The sequence below is a fragment of the Canis lupus genome, chromosome 2, assembly GCF_003254725.2.
Source record: "Canis lupus dingo isolate Sandy chromosome 2, ASM325472v2, whole genome shotgun sequence".
NCBI lineage: Eukaryota > Metazoa > Chordata > Mammalia > Carnivora > Canidae > Canis > Canis lupus.
In genome coordinates, this window is record NC_064244.1 from 66,620,575 (window position 1) to 66,640,370 (window position 19,796).

A 19,796-nucleotide genomic window follows, 5' to 3' on the forward strand; every position below is an offset into this window, starting at 1 on the left:
ATCATTCCAAGTTTATGGTAAAGTTCTCCCAGCTATCCAGTGTCCTGTAATCTCCAGACAGATTTGGTCAGGTCCTCAAAAAAGATTCTCTTGTGAAAAGATACATTTACTAGAGAGGAGAGTAGGGAAATGAGAATAAGGAGCCTTCATAAGTGATATTTTCTTTTATTCCCTTTGTTTTGTGCCATTTTGCAACTGGAAGATGAGGATGATGACTTTCTGTGGTCAGTAGGAATCTCACCAAAGTGGCTGTAGAGAGATGCTATTGTGTTTTCCACCCCCGTGGAAAAGCAGGGTGAGGACTGGCTGCCTTATGCAATCTGCCCCCATGAGGCCTTTGTGCCAGTAACAGAAATGACTCTCTCTGTAGTGACTTGGCACCTTGTTTGGTGGAAAGCAAAGCTGGCCTATCCCTCAAGATAGATGTACGAACACATGTAGATTTGTATTTTAAAAGTTTTTATGGCGTGGCTTAAACTATAATGTGAGTCACCACTTAAAGATTCTGAGTATGTTTTCTCTTAAAAAATTAAGAAATGTGCCTGTTTAAGGTTACTTATTCACATCTCAAATAGATGTAGGTTTCATTTTGAGCATTAACTTACTTCAAAATTTCAGTTTGAATTACCAGCTATAGCAGACCACTGATTTGAGAAACTCAGAGGCAAGCCACACCAGGTTCAACTTTTTGACACTTGGGGAATTAAAAAAAATAACCATTTGTTTATCCAAGGCAAAAAATCGTATAGATTCTGGACTTTTTCCCATCAATAACAAAAATAGAGTATGATTGACATAGTCAAGAAATGGAGTTTCTTGTTACATAGTTAACCAAGAGTTATACAATCAGGGATTTAGTTTTTTTGTTTTTTGTTTTTTTTTAATATTTATTTATTTATTTATTTATTTATTTATTTTAGGGATTTAGTTTTTGGAGAAAGAAAGTGTAGTAAGAAACCTAGCACATAATTTAATTATTGTTGTATACATTCATTGTAAGATCATCACAGCCAGCAGGGTAAACTTTTTTTTTTTTTTTAATTTTTATTTATTTATGATAGTCACAGGGAGAGAGAGAGAGAGAGGCAGAGACACAGGCAGAGGGAAAAGCAGGCTCCATGCACCGGGAGCCCGACGTGGGATTCGATCCCAGGTCCCCAGGATCACGCCCTGGGCCAAAGGCAGGCGCCAAACCGCTGCGCCACCCAGGGATCCCCCAGCAGGGTAAACTTAATAGGGTTTTTTTTTTTTTTCCCTTCCCCTTCCAGATTATTTATAGTTAGTGAAAAAGGATGTGCTTTCCTTTTCTTTCAATTTCCAAATGATTTTTTTAGTTTAGATAAGTCCAAAAGAAGAGCATGTTCTTTCGATGTCACAACGAAAGGATTGTTATTAAACAGACATTGCCAGTTCTGAGATAAATCCAGATGTTGAAGAAAATCCCAGTTTGCTACTAGGGCTGCCTCTAAAGCAAATATCTGTTTCCTGGATGATTTTCTTCTCAGCAGTGAAATTTATTACTGCTTCTCTTATGAGATGACTGTCAGATGCCATGTCACAACTAGCCCTTCTCCAGCAGATTAGGAGGACCAGGCTTGAGACTGTTGGCAAGATAATGAGAGCTCTTGACCATTGGAGGTTATTGTTAAGGCTTTAGTTGCGTGGCTATTATGTCTCAAATAGTGTATGATTATCCCTAGTTACTGATATCTTTCGCTTATTTGAAACCATCCATATGTGGCCTAAATGCATACAATTCAAATGAATCATAATCTATATTAATCCAATCTATATTTAGACATGTTTAAACAATCAAAGCAAATGACACTTTGAATTGAAACAAAATTGATGCCGATCAGATACCGTTTTTACAAAATCAGTGAAGTCTGCGTTTTCAGGCTTCCAGAGTCAGTATTAGTCTGTGTCTGTCAGCTGATTGGTAGCAAAGGAGGATGATTACAGACTTGGACAATGGTTTTAGGAAGGAAGAAAAAATGTCTGCCAGGAGCAGAACCGGTCAGGAGGGTTGGTTTGCAAGATAAGTATCATCTATCCCATTATATGGGCAAGACAGCTGAGTCTTAGCTTTTTCCCCATGGTCTCTGTCCCCCCTCCCCTGCCCTCCTCTCTCTTCCATTTACCTAAGAGTATTAGTGCTCCTACAGTTGCTAAATAAATAAAGGCAGGGTATCAGGCAACTTAGTGGCCTTTCCTTATTATCAACCTGAAAATAATTAAGGAATTTACTAAACATTTTAGCTGTTTCCTGTCTTTTTTTTAACTGTTGGAAATCCATCTTCCATGATTTTATCTTCAGCCCTTTAACTTTTCACTAAACTACCTCCTAGCGTTACAATTTCCATAAATTTACTATTCCAGCGCTAAAGTGGCTCTTCAGTTGCTCCATAGTTATCCTGTCTGGCATCTGAGGCTCCGTGTCTGTGGGATACCCTGAGACTCTTTATGAAAGAACCAACCGTATGGAAAGCGAGTGTGGTGGTTGCCTTGTCCTTGGGATTAATGAGTGTTGAAGGTGAATTGAGACATTTGGTTCGCCCTGGAGGCAGGTGCATTTCTGTTATGTTGCTGCCATTGTCAAAGTGGAAGTAACGTTTCTCCTTGAAGCCTGACCTCAAGAGAACCAGAACAGGATACCCTGTGTAGACCAGGGTGTCTAAGGAACATGAATGGTACCTGAGTTTGGGCCAATGGAAGAATAGCTCTGCCCTGGAGCTATAAGAAGCCAGGCTCTGTGAGAGCAAGATTAAGAGATTAAGAGATTAATACCTCACGTTTCAGTAATGTTAGCCCTCCTACAGCCTGTTCCACTGTGTTGTTCCTGCATTATCTTATATAATCCTTACTGTAGCCATGTGAGGCAGGTCTAAGTACCCATTTTACAGATAAGGAAATTAAGGCCTCCAGTAACTTGTCCAGGAACATACTAGGATTTAAGCCTAAGGGCTCTGTGATCCCAAAGTCTTAACTGCCACGTCGCACAGCTTCTAAATGGGATCAGTGCCAGGAATTGTACATACAGTAATTCTAACTAACACTCACCGTAACCTTGCAAGATATTTTGGCAGTATGATCCTCATTTTTATAGATAGGGAGACTGAGGCTCAGTGCTTCAAGCTCACAGATAAATCAGAGATGGAAACAGAATACAGAACATGAACCCAGAGGTACTGACTCAGGCCTAGACCCAGCACTCCTTCCACTCTGCTGTTCTGACTTCCATCTTCTGTGATCTTGCCATCTCCCGTGGAGAGCCTATCCTGTTGGTTCAGACATTTTGTCTTGTGAAGTCCAGCACCTGCTAGAGAACTATGATGGGAGAATATCTGGGAGCTGTCAACGTAGCAGTGGATACCGAGAGACTGGCTTCATCTAAGTAGGAGTCTGAAAACTCTCGTTGCCTCCCTGCAGTCAGAGTCAGCTATTATTCCCTGGTGCATTGCCCTGTCCTGTGGGAAGTCACCCTGCGGTCCTGCAGGTGCTGCTGCTGAGCGTGGTCTGGTTGCCTGAGGACCCTGTTGCAGGAGTCCGCCTGTGGGCCGGGAAGCAGTTCCTGCAGCTGTTTGGAAATCCCCCAGTGCTCCCGTTGTCCTGACCTGCATGGGGGAGGGTGGCTGTGCGCTCCATTGATTCCTTCCTTCATAGCTGGGGGTGGCAGCTTGGAAAACATTCAGCTGTTTACAATTCAGCTTATGTACACTGTAGCTGGGGATTGTGGGTGAGTCAGAAGGGCTGCTCTCTCTGCCTGTGTCCTAAGAGACAGCAGGAAAGTCAGCTGTATGGTAATGGCTGCCAGGGAGGAGGAGGAGCCTCCCTAACAGATGCCTCAACCAGAGTCACTCAGCCCAGATGCTTAAGATCTGAGAAGCACGTCTGCCCGCCAATCCTCTTAACCCAGACTCAGCGAGGTCATTTTGCTGTGACACATGAGAGCAGGTTTGGGGCTACCTGGTTCAGCCTCCCTTTCGTTCTGCTGGCCCCCTCCCCTGCAGGACCCCAGGCATGGCCTGTGAGCCTCCCCTCCCCTCCCCTTCCCGTAACTGCTCAGCCGAGTGCCCAGAGTGCTCCTCCTGTCACGGTCCCCTCATGAGAAACGTTGGTCAGAGCAGGCTGCTCTTGTTTGGCAGAGCCCAGGAAGGTACTCTGAGAAGCAGGATGGAGATGGCCATAGCCTGCTGTGTGCCCTCGAGGTAAGGATTTCTTCTGTATCTGACAGTTAGATCCTTAGCAGAATTGAAAAAGTTAAAACATTTGGCATTGGTGCCTACTGCCTTCTGGTACTCAGGGTGGGAAGGGGTGTGTCTTCCTCACTACGAAGAGTTCCGTTTGTGCGTGTTTTATAAGGTACTGCCTTCCAAATATATGGCATCCACTCTTGCCTTGATTCTAAAATGCACACTTTTCCTCACCTGAAAAAATAAGATGCTAGACTCTGGTCCTGTGTGATCTAGTGCTCATGATATAGAATAATCACTCTCTACTTCCATGGCTCCCACAAGCACCTTACCTCGAGGACACAAGCAGGCTGTCTCCAAATGGGGAGGAAAGCGAGCTGCCTGTCAGGTGGTTCACAGCAAGGTGTGAATGACTGCAGGTGTCTATTCGCATTTTAAAGAAGGTTGTTAACCAAATAAATCTCTGATTGATGGACTCAAGTCAGGGTCCCAGGATGGAGCCACCAGTCCTTCTTCCCTCCTCCCCTGCCCCTCATCTCCCCTCTACCTATATCCACCCACCCCTTCTCTCTTATTGCCAGCCTCCACTTCACTTTCCTACCTCCCCCTGGTGGAGCGATTCCAACAAATGGGCACTTACGAAATAACTTACCTCCCTCACTTTCAGAATGGCACCATAATGGGCCAAATATAACTAAAGGGATTGTAAGAGTGGCCGGCCGACTTCACCACCCTCAGCTTAGTGTGCTGTGCTACCGCCCACCAGGCCAGCTGCTCTCCGCCTCCTGGATATGGTTTCCCTGACTGGCACTTTGCAGGTGCTCTACATGGGCTCCCTAGAGCAGGCAGTTCTTTAGGAATCCTGCTGTCCCCCATCCTGGCCACATGACTGGGCCTGCTAAGGTGAGGCACAGAGTGTGTGATTTCAGAGCCAGGGGCCTGGAGAAAATGCTCCATGTTGTATAAGCAGCCTTGTTTTGCCATTTGTCGAACAGGATTTGCCGCAGGCAAATGACCCATGTTATCGCCTACTTTGCTTCCTTAAATTCTTCCTTAACTTCATTAGCTCTGTTTGAACTCCTGCAATAGTCAGGGAAGGGTAGTTAGAAGTCTTGTAAATTAAAACACTCCTCCTAAGAAATAGTGAAAGGGATTAAAAGGGAAAAGAGGGGGAATGAGTGGGAAAAATTAGAGAGGAAGACAAACCATGAGAGACTCCCAACTCTGGAAAACAAATAAAGGGTTACGGAAGAGGAGGTGGGTTAGATGCTCCCTCCTCACCACCTTCACCACCACTGAAGCTTGGCCTGACTTCACCTCCCTCAGCCTCTTGCTCATGGCATCCGGGCCTCCACCTTTCAGATTCGGGTGCCTAGCTGTGTATAATGGCCTTTGAGACTTGTGGGGATCTCCAACCACAACACCAGCCTCAGGCTGGTGGCAGAAAGGGGTAACTGGGTGACAGGCATTGAGGAGGGCACTTGATGGGATGAGCACTGGGTGTTATATGTTGGCAAATACAAATTCAATTTAAAAATTAAAAAATAATGGGATGTTTGGGTGGCTCAGTGATTGGGCGCGGCTGCCTTCAGGTCAGGGCGTGGTCCCAGGGTTCCAGGATCGAGTCCCCGGCTGCCTCAAGGAGCCTGCTTCTCCCTCTGCCTGTATCTCTGGCTCTCTGTGTGTCTCATGAATAAATAAATAAAATCTTTAATAAAAAAAAAAACACTCCTCCTGTCTGGAGAAAATAGAAATGAACGCCATGGACTAGGCTGAGGAGGTAGAAGCAGCTCTGCTTGGCCTCCATTCCTTCTGAAGTCAGGTCTTGAAGATGACTTGTTTTAGGAACAAACACAATGAGTGGCCAGGCCATCTGAAATACCCATAATAACTTAGTCCTAAACCATATTCCAGCATAACTGATTTTTGTTGTATCTGTGCATGTAAAGAACATAAGAATCGGTTCTAAAATGGCCCAGATTTTGCATAGCTGTAGCCAGCCAGACCTCTATCTTAAGTGGGCAGGAGAGCTAGCTCAGCCTCTCTGGACATCTGAGGGCAGGGCCACTTTATAGGAGCCTCCCAGCTTCTGTCTCTAGAGGTCATCATGCCTTTCCAGATGCCTGGAGCCTGCACACATATTTCAAAGCAGCCAGGGAATCCAGAACTTCAGCCTTCAGGGCAACTTCATGCTTCTTAGTGAAGAAATCCTTGCCCTAACAGGAAGAAATGGGTCAAGGAATAGCTCTTGTTCTTTATAACCAGGTACCCAGAAATGCTAGCCCTATAGAAGGCACTGGCCTACCTGCTCTCAAATCATTATAGCCTCAGTAAGTCCTTTACAAATCTCAAATGGTACCAAGTTTCCCGTTTGAGACTTAGGAGACAGACCTGCAAATACTGAGACCATGGATTCTAGACCATCCAGTTTAACAGACATTATGTAGCTATCCTATAGCAGACATGGGGTTAGCCTCTTAAAGAGTCAGAGATAACAAATCATAGCTCATGCCTAAAGAAACTTGTTCTGCCTAGCAGAAGGGACTAACCCCGAAGTAGATAATCTCACAAACAGGCTGCTGGGTGGTTCTTATTTTATCTAGCCCCTATAAGGGCTCTTTCTGCCAGAGCCTGTGAATGAGACCAGAACTGAGAAGCAGCCTAGAGGTCGAAACATATATAGTATAACAACTTCCCCAGAACAAACTACCCTGTTCATTCCTATCTGAATACTTGGCCCTTTGTGGGCAGCTTCATTGAAGGTTAGATGCTCCCTCCTCACCACCTTCACCACCACTGAAGCTTGGCCTGACTTCACCTCCCTCAGCCTCTTGCTCATGGCATCCGGGCCTCCACCTTTCAGATTCGGGTGCCTAGCTGTGTATAATGGCCTTTGAGACTTGTGGGGATCTCCAACCGCAACACCAGCCTCAGGACTGGTCAAGAGGATTCAGGGATCCCTGGGTGGCTCAGCGGTTTAGCGCCTGCCTTTGGCCCAGGGCGTGATCCTGAAGTCCTAGGATCGAGTCCCACTTCGGGCTCCCTGCGTGGAGCCTGCTTCTCCCTCTGTGTCTCTGCCTCTCTTTCTGTGTCTCTCATGAATAAATAAAATCTTTTAAAAAAGAATTCAGGAAGGAAGAATTCCTAAGACCGAGTCTTTCTTTCTCTTTATCTTTTATCCAGCCTCGAAGCCGGCAGGACAGGTTTCTGCAAGTTTCCCTATTAAGCTGCTTTCCCTCAAACAGGCTGCAGAGCAGTCTGGGAGAGTGGGAAGTAGATTAAATTAATCTCAGCATGCTGAGCGTGGCAGGGGGTAAGATTGTGTTTGGTCATTCCAGAAATAGCCCAAACTCCTTTGTGCCTAAAGCAGATGAGGGGGCCTTGGCCTCCAAGATGACTGCAAACCTTTGTATATTCATAAAACACCCTCCCTCTGTCCCCTGGCTTCTGTCTCTTTTGCCAACCTGTCCCAGAGTTACAATGGAGAGGGATCAGTTCTAACGTTAGGGCGAAAGGATTTATGTGTTTGTTCTGCTTAATAAGATCCTTTTTTTTTTTAAGATTCCAAAAAGCCTTTGCGTCAGCTCTGTAGACCCTGAGCTACTGAATGTATCTGTTCACTACTGTATTTGGCACGAGGAAAGAATCTGACCTCAAGAGGTATGCCCGCACGCTGCGCTGCCCCGCCTTGCAGTGCCCCAGTGCCCCAGCGCACAGGAATAGATGCTGCTCTGAGAGCTCTGAGAGAGGGGAGGGAATGGGGTAGGGGGCGGGGAGACAAGTGAGGATGGAGAGATCCCATAAAAGGAGACAAGATATCAGAAGCAGTTTGGTGATGAATCTCCATGAAAAGCTGGAGGTGGGAGTGATCCCAGAATCCAAGAAGAGTAGATTAATTCCACAGAGGTATTAAAAACGAAAACAAGGGAGTCACACTTATTTCCTTCCTCCTGTGCTAAGTCAGGAACTGGACTGTGTTGAAAAGAATCAAAACAAAAACCTCACCAACCTAGTCTCTTCCATCAGTGCACTTGATTTTTATGTTAGTGTTGACTGGCTCCCTGACTTGGAAAGATGTAAACAGAACGCAAAGGATGATGATGAACTCAGCCTTTTGTGTAAAGAACAGTTGAAGCCACAGAGGGAGTTTGGCCAAGAGGAGAGAAGACACACTGTGGTCATGAGTGAAGTGCTTCCTGAAACTGAGGAGCATTTATTTCTTGAGCACTTCCTAGTGTACCAGTATGGCTCTGCTGCTGATTATCTCCCCTGGCCCTCCTAGCCACCTGACATGGGAGGGTAGATACTGTAATTGTCCTTATTTTATGGCTGATGAAACTGAGGCTGAGAGAGAGAGGTCAAGGACTTGCCCCTAATTCACTTGAGTGATAAAGACCTGACTCTAAGCCCATGATCTGAGCCCATGTTTTTGCCCTTCTTTCAAATATTGATTACCCTTGTTCTGCATGGTCTTAAGGAACAGATCCAGGGTGGGTGGGCAGAAATTAACAATATTTTTGGCTCCATAGTAAGGAAGAACTTTTTAAATTTTTTTTTTTTTTTTTTAATTTATGATAGGCACACAGTGAGAGAGAGAGAGGCAGAGACACAGGCAGAGGGAGAAGCAGGCTCCATGCACCGGGAGCCCGATGTGGGATTCGATCCCGGGTCTCCAGGATCGCGCCCTGGGCCAAAGGCAGGCGCCAAACCGCTGCGCCACCCAGGGATCCCCTTTTTTTTAAAATTTTTTTTTTTAATTTATTTATGATAGGCACACAGTGAGAGAGAGAGAGGCAGAGACACAGGCAGAGGGAGAAGCAGGCTCCATGCACCGGGAGCCCGATGTGGGATTCGATCCCGGGAAGGAAGAACTTTTTAAATGAACTGTCCGCAATAAGAACAAAGTACACTGGAATTTGTTACCAGCAGAGATAGTAAGTTCCTTTGTCATTGGAGGTATTTAAACAAATGCCCAGGGTGGGAGTATTGTAGAGAAGGTTCAAGCATTGCATTGGTACGGGGTTGAACCAACCTTTCTAATTGTGCGATTCTATAATCTGTAATTAGAGAAATTGGGATATTTACTAGAAGGAAATAGGCACCATCTAAAAATAAGATGTTAACTTATATTTGGTTTTATATTTTGGTTTTATATTTTAACATTTATCATTTTAAGAAAAATATATTTTTTACACATTTAAAATATTAAAAGAAAACTATGTAAATGCAGGCTTAAATGTTTAAAATTTCAAAGCAGAGAAATTTTTTTTTTATTTTTTTTTAAATTTTTATTTATTTATGATAGTCAGAGAGAGAGAGAGGCAGAGACACAGGCAGAGGGAGAAGCAGGCTCCATGCAGGGAGCCCGATGTGGGATTCGATCCCGGGTCTCCAGGATCGCGCCCTGGGCCAAAGGCAGGCGCCAAACCGCTGTGCCACCCAGGGATCCCAAAGCAGAGAAATTTAATTTGATTGATTCAATTTGATTAACTCAGTCTTGCTAGTTATTCATGGACAATTGAGGAAAGATTTGTTGTTATTGTTGCCAAACACCTTTATAGTTTAGAAAGACTAACTCTAAAGGGGAATGTTTCCATCTCTACAGTAAAGTCAGAGCTGTCAAAAAATTTTTTTCAAGTGACTATGAACACTGAAGGGAATTTTTCTAACTTGCCAGTGTGACTGTCTCAAACAAAAATTAATTTGAAACAGTCTCATCATTCATGTCTCTTGGATGACTCTCGCTCAGCTCTGAAATTTATTATTGAATTACAGAAGTCTGAGGAGTGATGGCACGGGTCATAGCACATTATTTTTCATCAAACAAGATTTATTCTAGTTTATCGAGCATTAGGACTGCAAGTAAGAAAATGAACCAGTTATAAACCTTTTCTAAAATGAGTTTGTTGTTATTTCTCCATGCTCCATATCTGACACTGGATTCCTGTTCCTTGGTGGGATTTGCAATCTTTAGCAGGAAGTTAGAGTATCGACATATAAAGTCTTGTGCAAAAATCACTTAACTAATGTACTGAAATCATTTTTCAAGTATGTAACACACAGGGTTATGTTTAATGTTAATAGGCTTGTTGCAATAAAGAAATGGCTTTTTCTTTCTCTTTTTTCTTTTTTAGGAAGTTCCAGGTTACAGGCAACCTCAGCTCACACAGTTGGTGGTGGTAGAGAATGGTCCTGTTTAGGGGTGGGGAGGGGGTAGCAAAAGTGAGGTAAAGAATTGTTGCTCCTCGAAAGCATGGGGCAGCTCAGAGAGGGGCTGGCCAAGTGGAGAAGAGGAAGTTCCCTGTGGTGTATTCTGGAGAGGCACCTCGTAGCACACTTTTTTTTTTTTTTTTAAAGATTTTATTTATTTGAGAGAGAGTGGGAGTGCACATGAGTAGGGGGAGGAGCAGAGGGAGAGGGAAAATCTCAAGCAGACTCCCTGCTGAGCATGGAGCCCAACACAGGGTTTAATCTCACAACCCCAAGATCATGACCTGAGCTAAAATCAAGAGTTGGGCACTCAACCAACTGAGCCACTCATGTCCTTCAGAGGGTGGCCAGGGGATTTCTTCGGAGGAAGACCAGTAGGCCCATGAGGAAGGAGACTTCAGGAAGGGTTGTCCACAGAGGGAAGGACACTGTGGTTGGGTGAGGACCAGACCATATGTGGAGCTGAGAACAGGGCAAGGAGGGCTTAATCAAGAGCACGGGGCCAGCAGAAGCAGCACAGAGTCCCATAGCCTCAGCGACCTTCTTGGGGGAGAAATTGAATGTGTGTATATCTCAGCACATGACCTCAGACAACCAGCCTCTGGATCACACTGTGTTCACTTGGGGCCCAGTCCTCTTGTTCCCTTTGCGTTCATCTCGGGGGGTCAGTAATTTGACATTTCACAGGATGCTTAAAGTGGAATCCTTTCCCATGGATCATCAGAGAAGATGTAACCTCTCTCCCCATCATACCTCCAAACCCCATACCTACTACAGCTTTTCCTCCTGGTTGTGGAGGTCACCTTGTAGATATGTCTTCTCCCTGGAACTAAAGATGATCGTGTTTGTCCAAATCCATATTGAGTGCGGTCTTACCTCCTCAAAGAAAATTGTTATTTAACTTGGTCGTACAGTTGGGCAATTAAATTCTGCTTAGCTGATGAGCTACCTCATTTCAGACTGATGACAGTCACACTTGGCGGCATGTCCACCGACTCTACTACTTTTTAAATAGTCATTGAGGGAGGGGACTGACTCCTTGTTTTGCGTTGTCATCTGGCTCCATGGAAAAAGCCAGGCACATGCTGAGTCCCTGCTCTCATGCTGGTCTGGACCTGGTTCTGACCTTCCCTGCTTGTGTCTTCCTACTCTCCCTTGTACAGAGACAGGGCAGGGCATTGTTCATGCACTGACCGACCTCAGCAGCCCCGGCATGACCTCAGGGAACGGAAACTCTGCCTCCAGCATCACCGGCACTGCCCCCCAGAATGGTGAGAATAAACCACCACAGGCCATTGTGAAACCCCAAATCCTGACGCATGTTATCGAAGGGTTTGTGATCCAGGAGGGGGCGGAGCCTTTCCCGGTACGGACTACTTCTTTTCCCCTCTTTTGTTTTTGTTTTTTGAAGTATATTTTGGATGTGTATTAGAATATTTTTACATTTCCATGTAAAATTTCCAAAAATGTAAACGGTTTGCTCTTTCCTTGCTGATTTCCCCCCAAAAAAGAATGTCAAGAACCATTTTCTTTCTAGGATTGAGTGTCTTCCTAGGGTCCAGAAGGGATCGGTGATTAGGAATAATTGGCAAGGGCCCCTTGGTTAGAAGTGGCCACACACAGACTCAGCTGTGTCCCTGCTTGGTGTTGTGTGACCTCCCCCCCTTAGTTAGAAGGGAGTTCACATTGGGGTGTTTTGGGACAAGAAGATGGGTTTGGGGAAATGAGACCTCATTTAGTTTTGAATGCCAGGACCTCTGAATGGCAGAATTTTGTGAGAGAACAAAAGCAAAGTGCGTAGAACAGAATTTTCAAGATGTGTCTTGAAATGAAGATCAGAGAACAGGGTTGTAGCCTGAGCTGCTTTTCTGGGGTCAGAGCCTTGAAAAGAGTGAATGAGAGTGAGGGTACTTTAGAAAGGGTGCAATCAGATGTCTCCGGTGAAAGCATAAGACCAAAGGGAAATATAAAAGAATCAAGAAAATGCCATATTCAAACAAAGCAACCAGAGCTGACTGTGCAGTATGAGTTGGTGAGGAGAGGTGGCGCTGCTCCGTAGATGGGAGGAGCCCAGGGACAGGTGCACACCGGCCTCTCCGGTGATGAAATTATCTGGCTGTTAAAGAATCCCATCTCCATGGGATGCCATCTGCCTTTTGCTCATTCTTTGAGTCCATGAATGGTTTCAGTAGTCAGTGGAAGACTCTAAGCTTGATTAACTGAGCTGGATGAACTGCCCTCCTAAAATGTCAGAAGACAAATAGGCTCTTGTTCATTTTCCCTCCGAAGGTTGCTCAAGGCCCCTGGTAGAGAAATCCACCTGGAGCACCTTAGCTATAAGCTCCAGCCATGTCACATCCCCTCCCTCATTAGACTAGGTCTTCGACTTGGCCTTATAGAGAAACTGCAGAAACCAACTAATCTCACAGGGTGGATGCAGATTGAATAACACTCCAGTACCACCTAGGGATCTAACTGCCAGGATGCCTGAACAGAGGCAACAAACGAAGGACCAACAGAGTGAATAAGCCAGTCTAGGATCCTGGCCACCATGGTGGGCATTTACCCTGTGGCCCAGAGTCTGTTCCTTCCTGCGCTCCTGCACGGCTGCCTGCACCTCTGGCTCAAGTAGAACAGTGAGAAGGTGGAGGACAGTAGGAAACCAGAAATGATTGCAGAGTGTGCCCTGTCCTACACACACTCACACCCATGGCCTCAGCTGTATGCCTGTCCCGTGACATGTGAGCACCGGGTCCTGGCAGTTGTTCTGGTGGTACAGGAAACTTGATTTCTGCCTCTGTCTCTGCTCCTTAGTCACTTGGAAGAATAGGTATTTTCCTAACCTCCGAAGCTGTCCTGGACTGAAGCCATTGCAGCACTTTGGTGACAATTGGCATCTTGCCTCATGAGCTACACAGCAAAATAGGGCCTTGAGCAAGGCACACTGGGATGATGATGTAGAGGCTGGCATCTGCGCCTCGATGCATTATATATGTAATTTTGATGAGGCTGGATAGCAACCTAACCCTCATGATTTCCATTGTTACCATGTCCTCTAGGTGGGACGCTCGTCCCTGCTGGTGGGGAATCTCAAGAAGAAATATGCACAAGGGTTCTTGCCTGAGAAACTTCCACAGCAGGATCATACCACCACCACTGATTCTGAGATGGAGGAGCCCTATCTGCAAGGTAGGCATCTCACCCTGAACGCTAGGGCCTTCTGATTTGGCTGAACTGACCAGGAAAGAGACAAGGCTGCAAAGGCTGGCCCTACACACTTCCTCTCTTACTATCCATGGAGGAATGCTGACCAGGGAGTATGTAACTTCCCTGTCCCTAGAAAACAAGGAAGGGGGAAAGCCCCTGCCCTTGAGGAACTGTTGCCTGCCTCTCCTCCAGCCCCACTCCAGCCAGCCAGAGGGGCCCAAGAGTTGCTTTTCCTGTGGGAGTCCTTGGCAAGAGGTAGCAGTGGTGCAGGCAAGGGGGCCCTTCCCTCACCACCTGAGCTGCACTCAGCCCCTGGGGCCCGGTTTTCAGGCACCTCCGTGGCCAGGCCAGGGCTGCACTTGCAGCATGAGTCACTCACTCAGTGGGCCCTATGGAGGTTACAGAACTCCTGGGTTCTGTGATCCAGGTCAGCAGTGAACTAGTACATCACCATAGGGTAGGATAGTTCCAGATCAGTTGTGACAGTACCCAGAGTAATTCCAGTCTCTAGCCAGGGTCATAAGGAGGGGTGCTGATTCTTTACCACCTGTGTTTGCCTCAGGCTCACAGCGCTTAGGAAAGAAACCTGGCAGGTATCCAGGGGCCATCACCAAACACCACTGGGTACTTTCCAAGGTGGGAGAAGCAGCTCTTCCCAAACCAGTGGCGAAAGCAGCTGGGCATTTTCCAAGCTAGACCACCACTGCGTGTCACAGCTTATTGGGACAGGAGGAAGAGGCAGGGCAGAGAAGGAAGGCTTTGTGGGGGGCTGTCCGGGGTCCTGTGGGAATTGGTCCTCTAAACACTCACTCTAACTTCCATACCTTCCAGAATCCAAAGAGGAGGGTATTCCCCTCAAACTCAAGTGTGAGCTCTGTGGCCGGGTGGACTTTGCCTACAAGTTCAAGCGTTCTAAGCGTTTCTGTTCCATGGCATGTGCAAAGAGGTGAGTGACCTCGGCCCCGCTGTCGTGCCAGCCCCTCCCCCTCCTCAAGATTGCACCTCGTGTCCTCCCCTCTTCAATGATAGTCCATCCTGGGCACCCTAGGTGGAGCTCAGCTGCCTTCTGGTTTCCTCTACCTCCCTGGAAGCAACCTCCTGTCACTAATCCACCAGGTACTAGAACCCAGAACTCAAGTGAGCAGCTCTGAGTCCAAGGAAAGGAAGCAGTGTTTTAGCTTGGCTGTCCCTCCTGGGCCCATTGAATCCTTGGCAGGTGTCCCCTTGGGGTAAGCCCTCCACCAGAAGCTTCACCTGGAGCCCCTGCCCTAGTTAACAGATGTTCTCTGTGAGCTCTCACACAGCATAGGCCAGGGACCCTGGTCAGGTGCAGTGTCGTGTACTGAGAGCCTGTCATGGGCCAGGCACTGCACTAGGCAGTCGGTATGCCCTGTGTCACCTAATATTCAGAGTAACCGTGAGGCAGGGAAGTCTGCTGTCCCCTTATACTCGCTAGCAGACTAAGGCACCAAGGATAAGTAACTGCCCAGTGTCATGGAGTTGAGAGTCAAACTCATCTGACTCTAAAGCCCTACATGGGCTTCGTACTAAGGTGGGAGTGGCACTGACCCTGAAGCCCTGAGCCCTCAGAAGAATAGAAATCCCTAGAGCCCTGCCCACTGGAATAAGGCTCTCCTCAGATCTGTACCAGAGGTCATCGGGGTGCCTTTGTGAAGCTTTGCCAAGCTACAGGCAGACTTCGTTTTACTGTGCTTCGCAGATACTGCCTTTTTTTTTTTTTTTTTTTTTAACAAATTGAAGGTGTGTGACAGCCCTGTGTCAGACAAGGCTGCCGGCACCATTTTTCCAACAGAGTTTGCTCATTTTGTGTCTCTGTGTCACATTTTGGTAATTCTCACAATATTTCAGACTTTTTCATTATTATGGTGATCTGTGGTCTTTGATATTACCGTAGTGATTGTTTGGGGGTGCCACAAACTGTAACCACATAAATGGTAAACTTAATCAGTAAATGTCTTCTGTTTCCTCCGCTCCACCGACTGACTGTTCCCCTGTCTGTCTCTCTCTCCTCGGGCCTCCCTATTCCTAGAGACATGACAATGTTGAAATTAGGCCCATTAATAACCCTACAGTGACCTCTGAGTATTCAAGTGAAAGAAGTGTGGTGCGCCTCTCACTTGAAATCAAAAGCTAGAAATGATTAGGCTTCGTGAGAAGCACTCATTGAAAGCTGAGACAGCCTGAAAGCTAGGTCTCTTGCACCAAACGGCCAAGTTGTGAATGCAAAGGGAAAGTTCTTGAAGGAAATTAAAAGTACTACTCCAGTGAGCACATGAATGATACAAAAGCAAAACCTTTGCCCTATTGCCCATACGGAGAAAGTGTGAGTGGTCTGGATAGAAGGTCAAACCTGCCACAACATTCCCTGAAGCCGAAGCCCAATCCAGAGTAAGGCCTAATTGTCTTCAATTCTGTCAAGGCTGAGAGAGGCGAGGAAGCTGCAGGAGAAAAGTCAGGCAGCCCGGGTGGCTCAGCGGTTTAGCACTGCCTTCAGCCCAGGGCGTGATCCTGGAGACCTGGGATCGAGTCCTACATCGGGCTCCCTGCAGGGAGCTTCTCCCTCTGCCTATGTCTTTGCCTCTCTCTCTCTCTCTCTCCCCCCCTCCCTCCCTCTCTCTCTCTCTCTCTCTCGAATAAATAAATAAATAATCTTAAAAAAAAAGATTCTCTAAAAAAAAAAAGAAGAAGAAAAGTCCATGAGGTTTAAGGAAAGAAGCCACCTCCATAGCATAAAAGTGCATAGTGAAGCAGCAAGTGCTGATGTAGAAGCCACACAGCAGGTTATCCAGAAGATCTAGCTCAGATTGTTGGTGAAGATGGCTATGTTAAGCCATAGATTTTCAGTGCAGACGAAACCGCCTTCTACTGGAAGAAGATGCCATCCAGGACTTTTTGATAGCTAGAGAGAAGTCAGTGCCTGGCTTCAAAGGACAGGCTGACTTTCTTGTTAGGGGCTAATGCAGCTGGTGAGTTTGGGTTGAAGCTAGTGTTCACCCAGTATTCTGAAGATCTTAGGGCCCTTAAGAATTGTGCTAAGTCTATGCTGCCTGTGCCCTGTTGATGGAACAACAAAGCCTGCATGATAGTACATATGTTTATAATATGGTTTAGTAAATATTTTAAGTCTAGTGTTGAGACCTACTGCTCAGGAACAAAAGATTTCTTTGCAAATATTACTGCTCACTGACCGTGTACCTGGTTACCCATGAGCTCTGATGGAGATGTGCAATGAGATTCACTGTTTTCATGCCTGCTAGCACATCATCCATAATGCATGCGGCCCATGGATCAAGGAGTAATTTCGACTTTTCAAATCTTTTTTTAAAAAATGTATTTTGTAAGGCTCTAGTTGCCATAGATACAGATTCCACTGGTGGATCTGGGCAAAGTCAATTAAAAATCTTATAGAAAGGATTCACCATTCTAGATGCTGTTAGGAAGTCATTCAGGATTCAGGGGAAGTGCTTAAAATATCAACATTAATAGGGATTTGGAAGAAGTTGATTCCCACCTCCTAGGTGATTGTGATGGGTTCAATACTCCAGTGGCGGAAGTAGCTGTAGGTGTTGTGGAAATAGCCAGAGAACTAGAATTGGAGGTGGAGCCTAAAGATGTGATTAAATTGCTGTAATCTCTCTTTTTTTAAAAGATTTTATTTATTTATTTATTTATTTATTTATTTATTTATTTATTTGAGAGAAAACAAGTGCTAGGAGAGAGAGAGCACACAAGAAGTGGGGGGTAGGGGAGAGGGGAAAGCAGACTCCCCACTGAGCAGGGAGCCTGATGGGGGGGCTCTATCCCAGGACCCCAGGGTCAGGACCTGAGCCGAAGGCAGATGCTTCACCTACCAAGCCACCCACTCGTCCCTGCATTGCTGCAGTCTCATGATAAAAACTTCAGTGAGGGATCCCTGGGTGGCGCAGCGGTTTGGCGCCTGCCTTTGGCCTAGGGCGCGATCCTGGAGACCCGGGATCGAATCCCACATCGGGCTCCCGGTGCATGGAGCCTGCTTCTCCCTCTGCCTATGTTTCTGCCTCTCTCTCTCTCTCTCTATGTGACTATCATAAATAAATAAAATTAAAAAAAAAAAAAAAAAAAACTTCAGTGAATGAGGAATTACTTCTTAGGAATGAGCAAAAGTGTGGTTTCTTAAGGAAGAGTCTCCTGCTGGTAAAGATGTTGTGAAGATTGTTGAAATGACAACCAAGGATTTACAATATCAAATAAACTCCGTTGATAAAGTGGCAGGGTTTGAGAGGATTGACTCGTTTTGAAAGCAATTCTATGGGTGTAAGATGCTGTCAGACAGCATTGTACGCTACAGAGAAATCATTCGTGAAAGGAAGAGTCCATTGATGTGGCAAATTTTTCACCATTATCTATTTTTTCTTAAATTTTTTTTAAAGATTGATTTATGTATTGGACAGAGCATGCGTGCATGTGCACACAAGCAAGTGGAGGGCCAAGGAGAGAAGCAGACTCCCTGCTGAGCGTGGAACCTCGATCCCATGACCTAGAGATCATGACCTCAGCTGAATTGAGAGTCAGGTGCTTAACCCACTGAGCCACCCAGGCTCCCCTATCATCGTGTAATAAACTTCAGTGTAGTGTAAACAATTACTACTTTTATATGCCCGGGAAATTTAAAAAACTGAGTACTTTATTGCCTATCAGATGTGGAACAGAGCCTGCAGTATCTCTGAGGCACATTTGCACTTTCCAGCAGGACAGTAGACCGTTATTTCCTGACACAGGGAATATTTAGCGTACGATATGTCAGCCATGAGTTCTTACAGTGATCCAAGTTGTGTCCAGTGCTTTACACACATTAGCTCATATAATTAATCAGACCAGGTTTAGAAAGTGAGTCATCCCATCCATAGCTCCAGATGAGGAAACTGAGGCTCAGCAGTCCAGTGACTTGCACTAAGTCAGCCAGCCAGTAGGAAGTGATAAACTCAGCATCGGAGCAGATGGATGGACTCCTGTATTGCTGGAGCGCCTGGCTGCAATCATGCTACCAGGGGCCCACATGCCCCATGATGGCTCTGACTCCCCTGTTCCTCTGACTCGCAGGTACAACGTGGGATGCACCAAACGAGTGGGGCTTTTCTACCCAGACGAGAGCAAGCTGCAGATGGCAGGAATCACAACCCACAACCGCCGTCGGGCCAGCAAAGCCAGTCTGCCCACACTTACAAAGGATACCAAGAAGCAGGTGAGAGTCTGGCCAAGCAAAGCTACATTGTCCCAAGTCCCTACCAACTTCCCTTCCTAACAAACCCAGGATGCCCACATTCCTTTTCCAGTGCTGACTTAAGTATATTCCGTCATGTTCTCATTTCTCACAAACCGTCACATCAAGCCCTTCCCAGGTCCTATAATGGGCCCCAGCATTTATACCCACAGATGCTTGTGAGGTGATTTCCTGTGTCAGTGACCTTGCCCCTCTCCAGCTCTCCCCTTCCAGCTTGCCTCCATCCTTCTGGGGCCATGGAAATGGGGTCTCCTCTGCCTGGCCTGGTGAAGAGACAGACTGTCCCTGTTATCTTATACCTTACATGGAGGGCCAGGTATGGAGGCAGCCTGCAGCCTTTCCCTACCTGTACCTTGTGGCCTCCTCGAATCCAAAGCACTGAGTTCTTGAAACCTCTACCAGGAACACGGGTGTTTGTTCAGTGCAGATTTTGTAGCCCCACTTGTGTGCCAGGCGTGCCATCTGGCATTGAGGCTGAGTCGCCCTGCAGGAACCCACAGCTTCATGGAACATTTCATAGCCTCATGGTTTCGCTGTTCGTCATCATTTGGGTCAGAAACCTCTGTAATCTGACGAAGGCTGTGACTGATCATGCACACGCACAGGAAATTTTAAGACTCTTTCACAGATCACCCCTGAACTCTCTAGAGCCCTGGCTTCAAACCCCACCTCTAGAAGAAACAGTAGGCATAGATAGAATCAGATTGGTGCGGTGCGCTGCCAGCAGGAGTACTGGGAGGGACCCTACTCTGCATCAGGTCAGAGAGGGGACAACCCAGAAGATGCTTTTTGATCTAAGCACTCAAAGGTATGTAGTCACAGACCAAGTAGGAGGGGGAGACTGCCTGCCTTCGCCCATCACTCTGCTGGAGACCTAGAGTCAGTTTATCACCCCATCCTGAAGC

The 19,796-nt window shown here is 46.4% G+C and overlaps 1 protein-coding gene across 8 annotated transcripts in view; it reads left to right on the plus strand.

Moving 5' to 3' along the window:
- Nucleotides 1-19,796, plus strand: part of PHC2 (polyhomeotic homolog 2) — a 123,434-nt gene that overhangs the window by 98,754 nt on the left and 4,884 nt on the right. For 7 of the 8 annotated variants that reach the window (XM_025448138.3, XM_035713794.2, XM_025448139.3 and 4 more), the window contains 4 exons: nucleotides 11,567-11,769; nucleotides 13,463-13,592; nucleotides 14,442-14,556; nucleotides 18,711-18,852. In XM_025448138.3, coding sequence (XP_025303923.1) covers nucleotides 11,567-11,769; nucleotides 13,463-13,592; nucleotides 14,442-14,556; nucleotides 18,711-18,852 — 590 coding nt within the window. Of the gene's footprint in view, nucleotides 1-7,754; nucleotides 7,854-11,566; nucleotides 11,770-13,462; nucleotides 13,593-14,441; nucleotides 14,557-18,710; nucleotides 18,853-19,796 lie in introns of those variants that run through there. The other variant, XM_025448142.3, reaches the window with a different exon arrangement.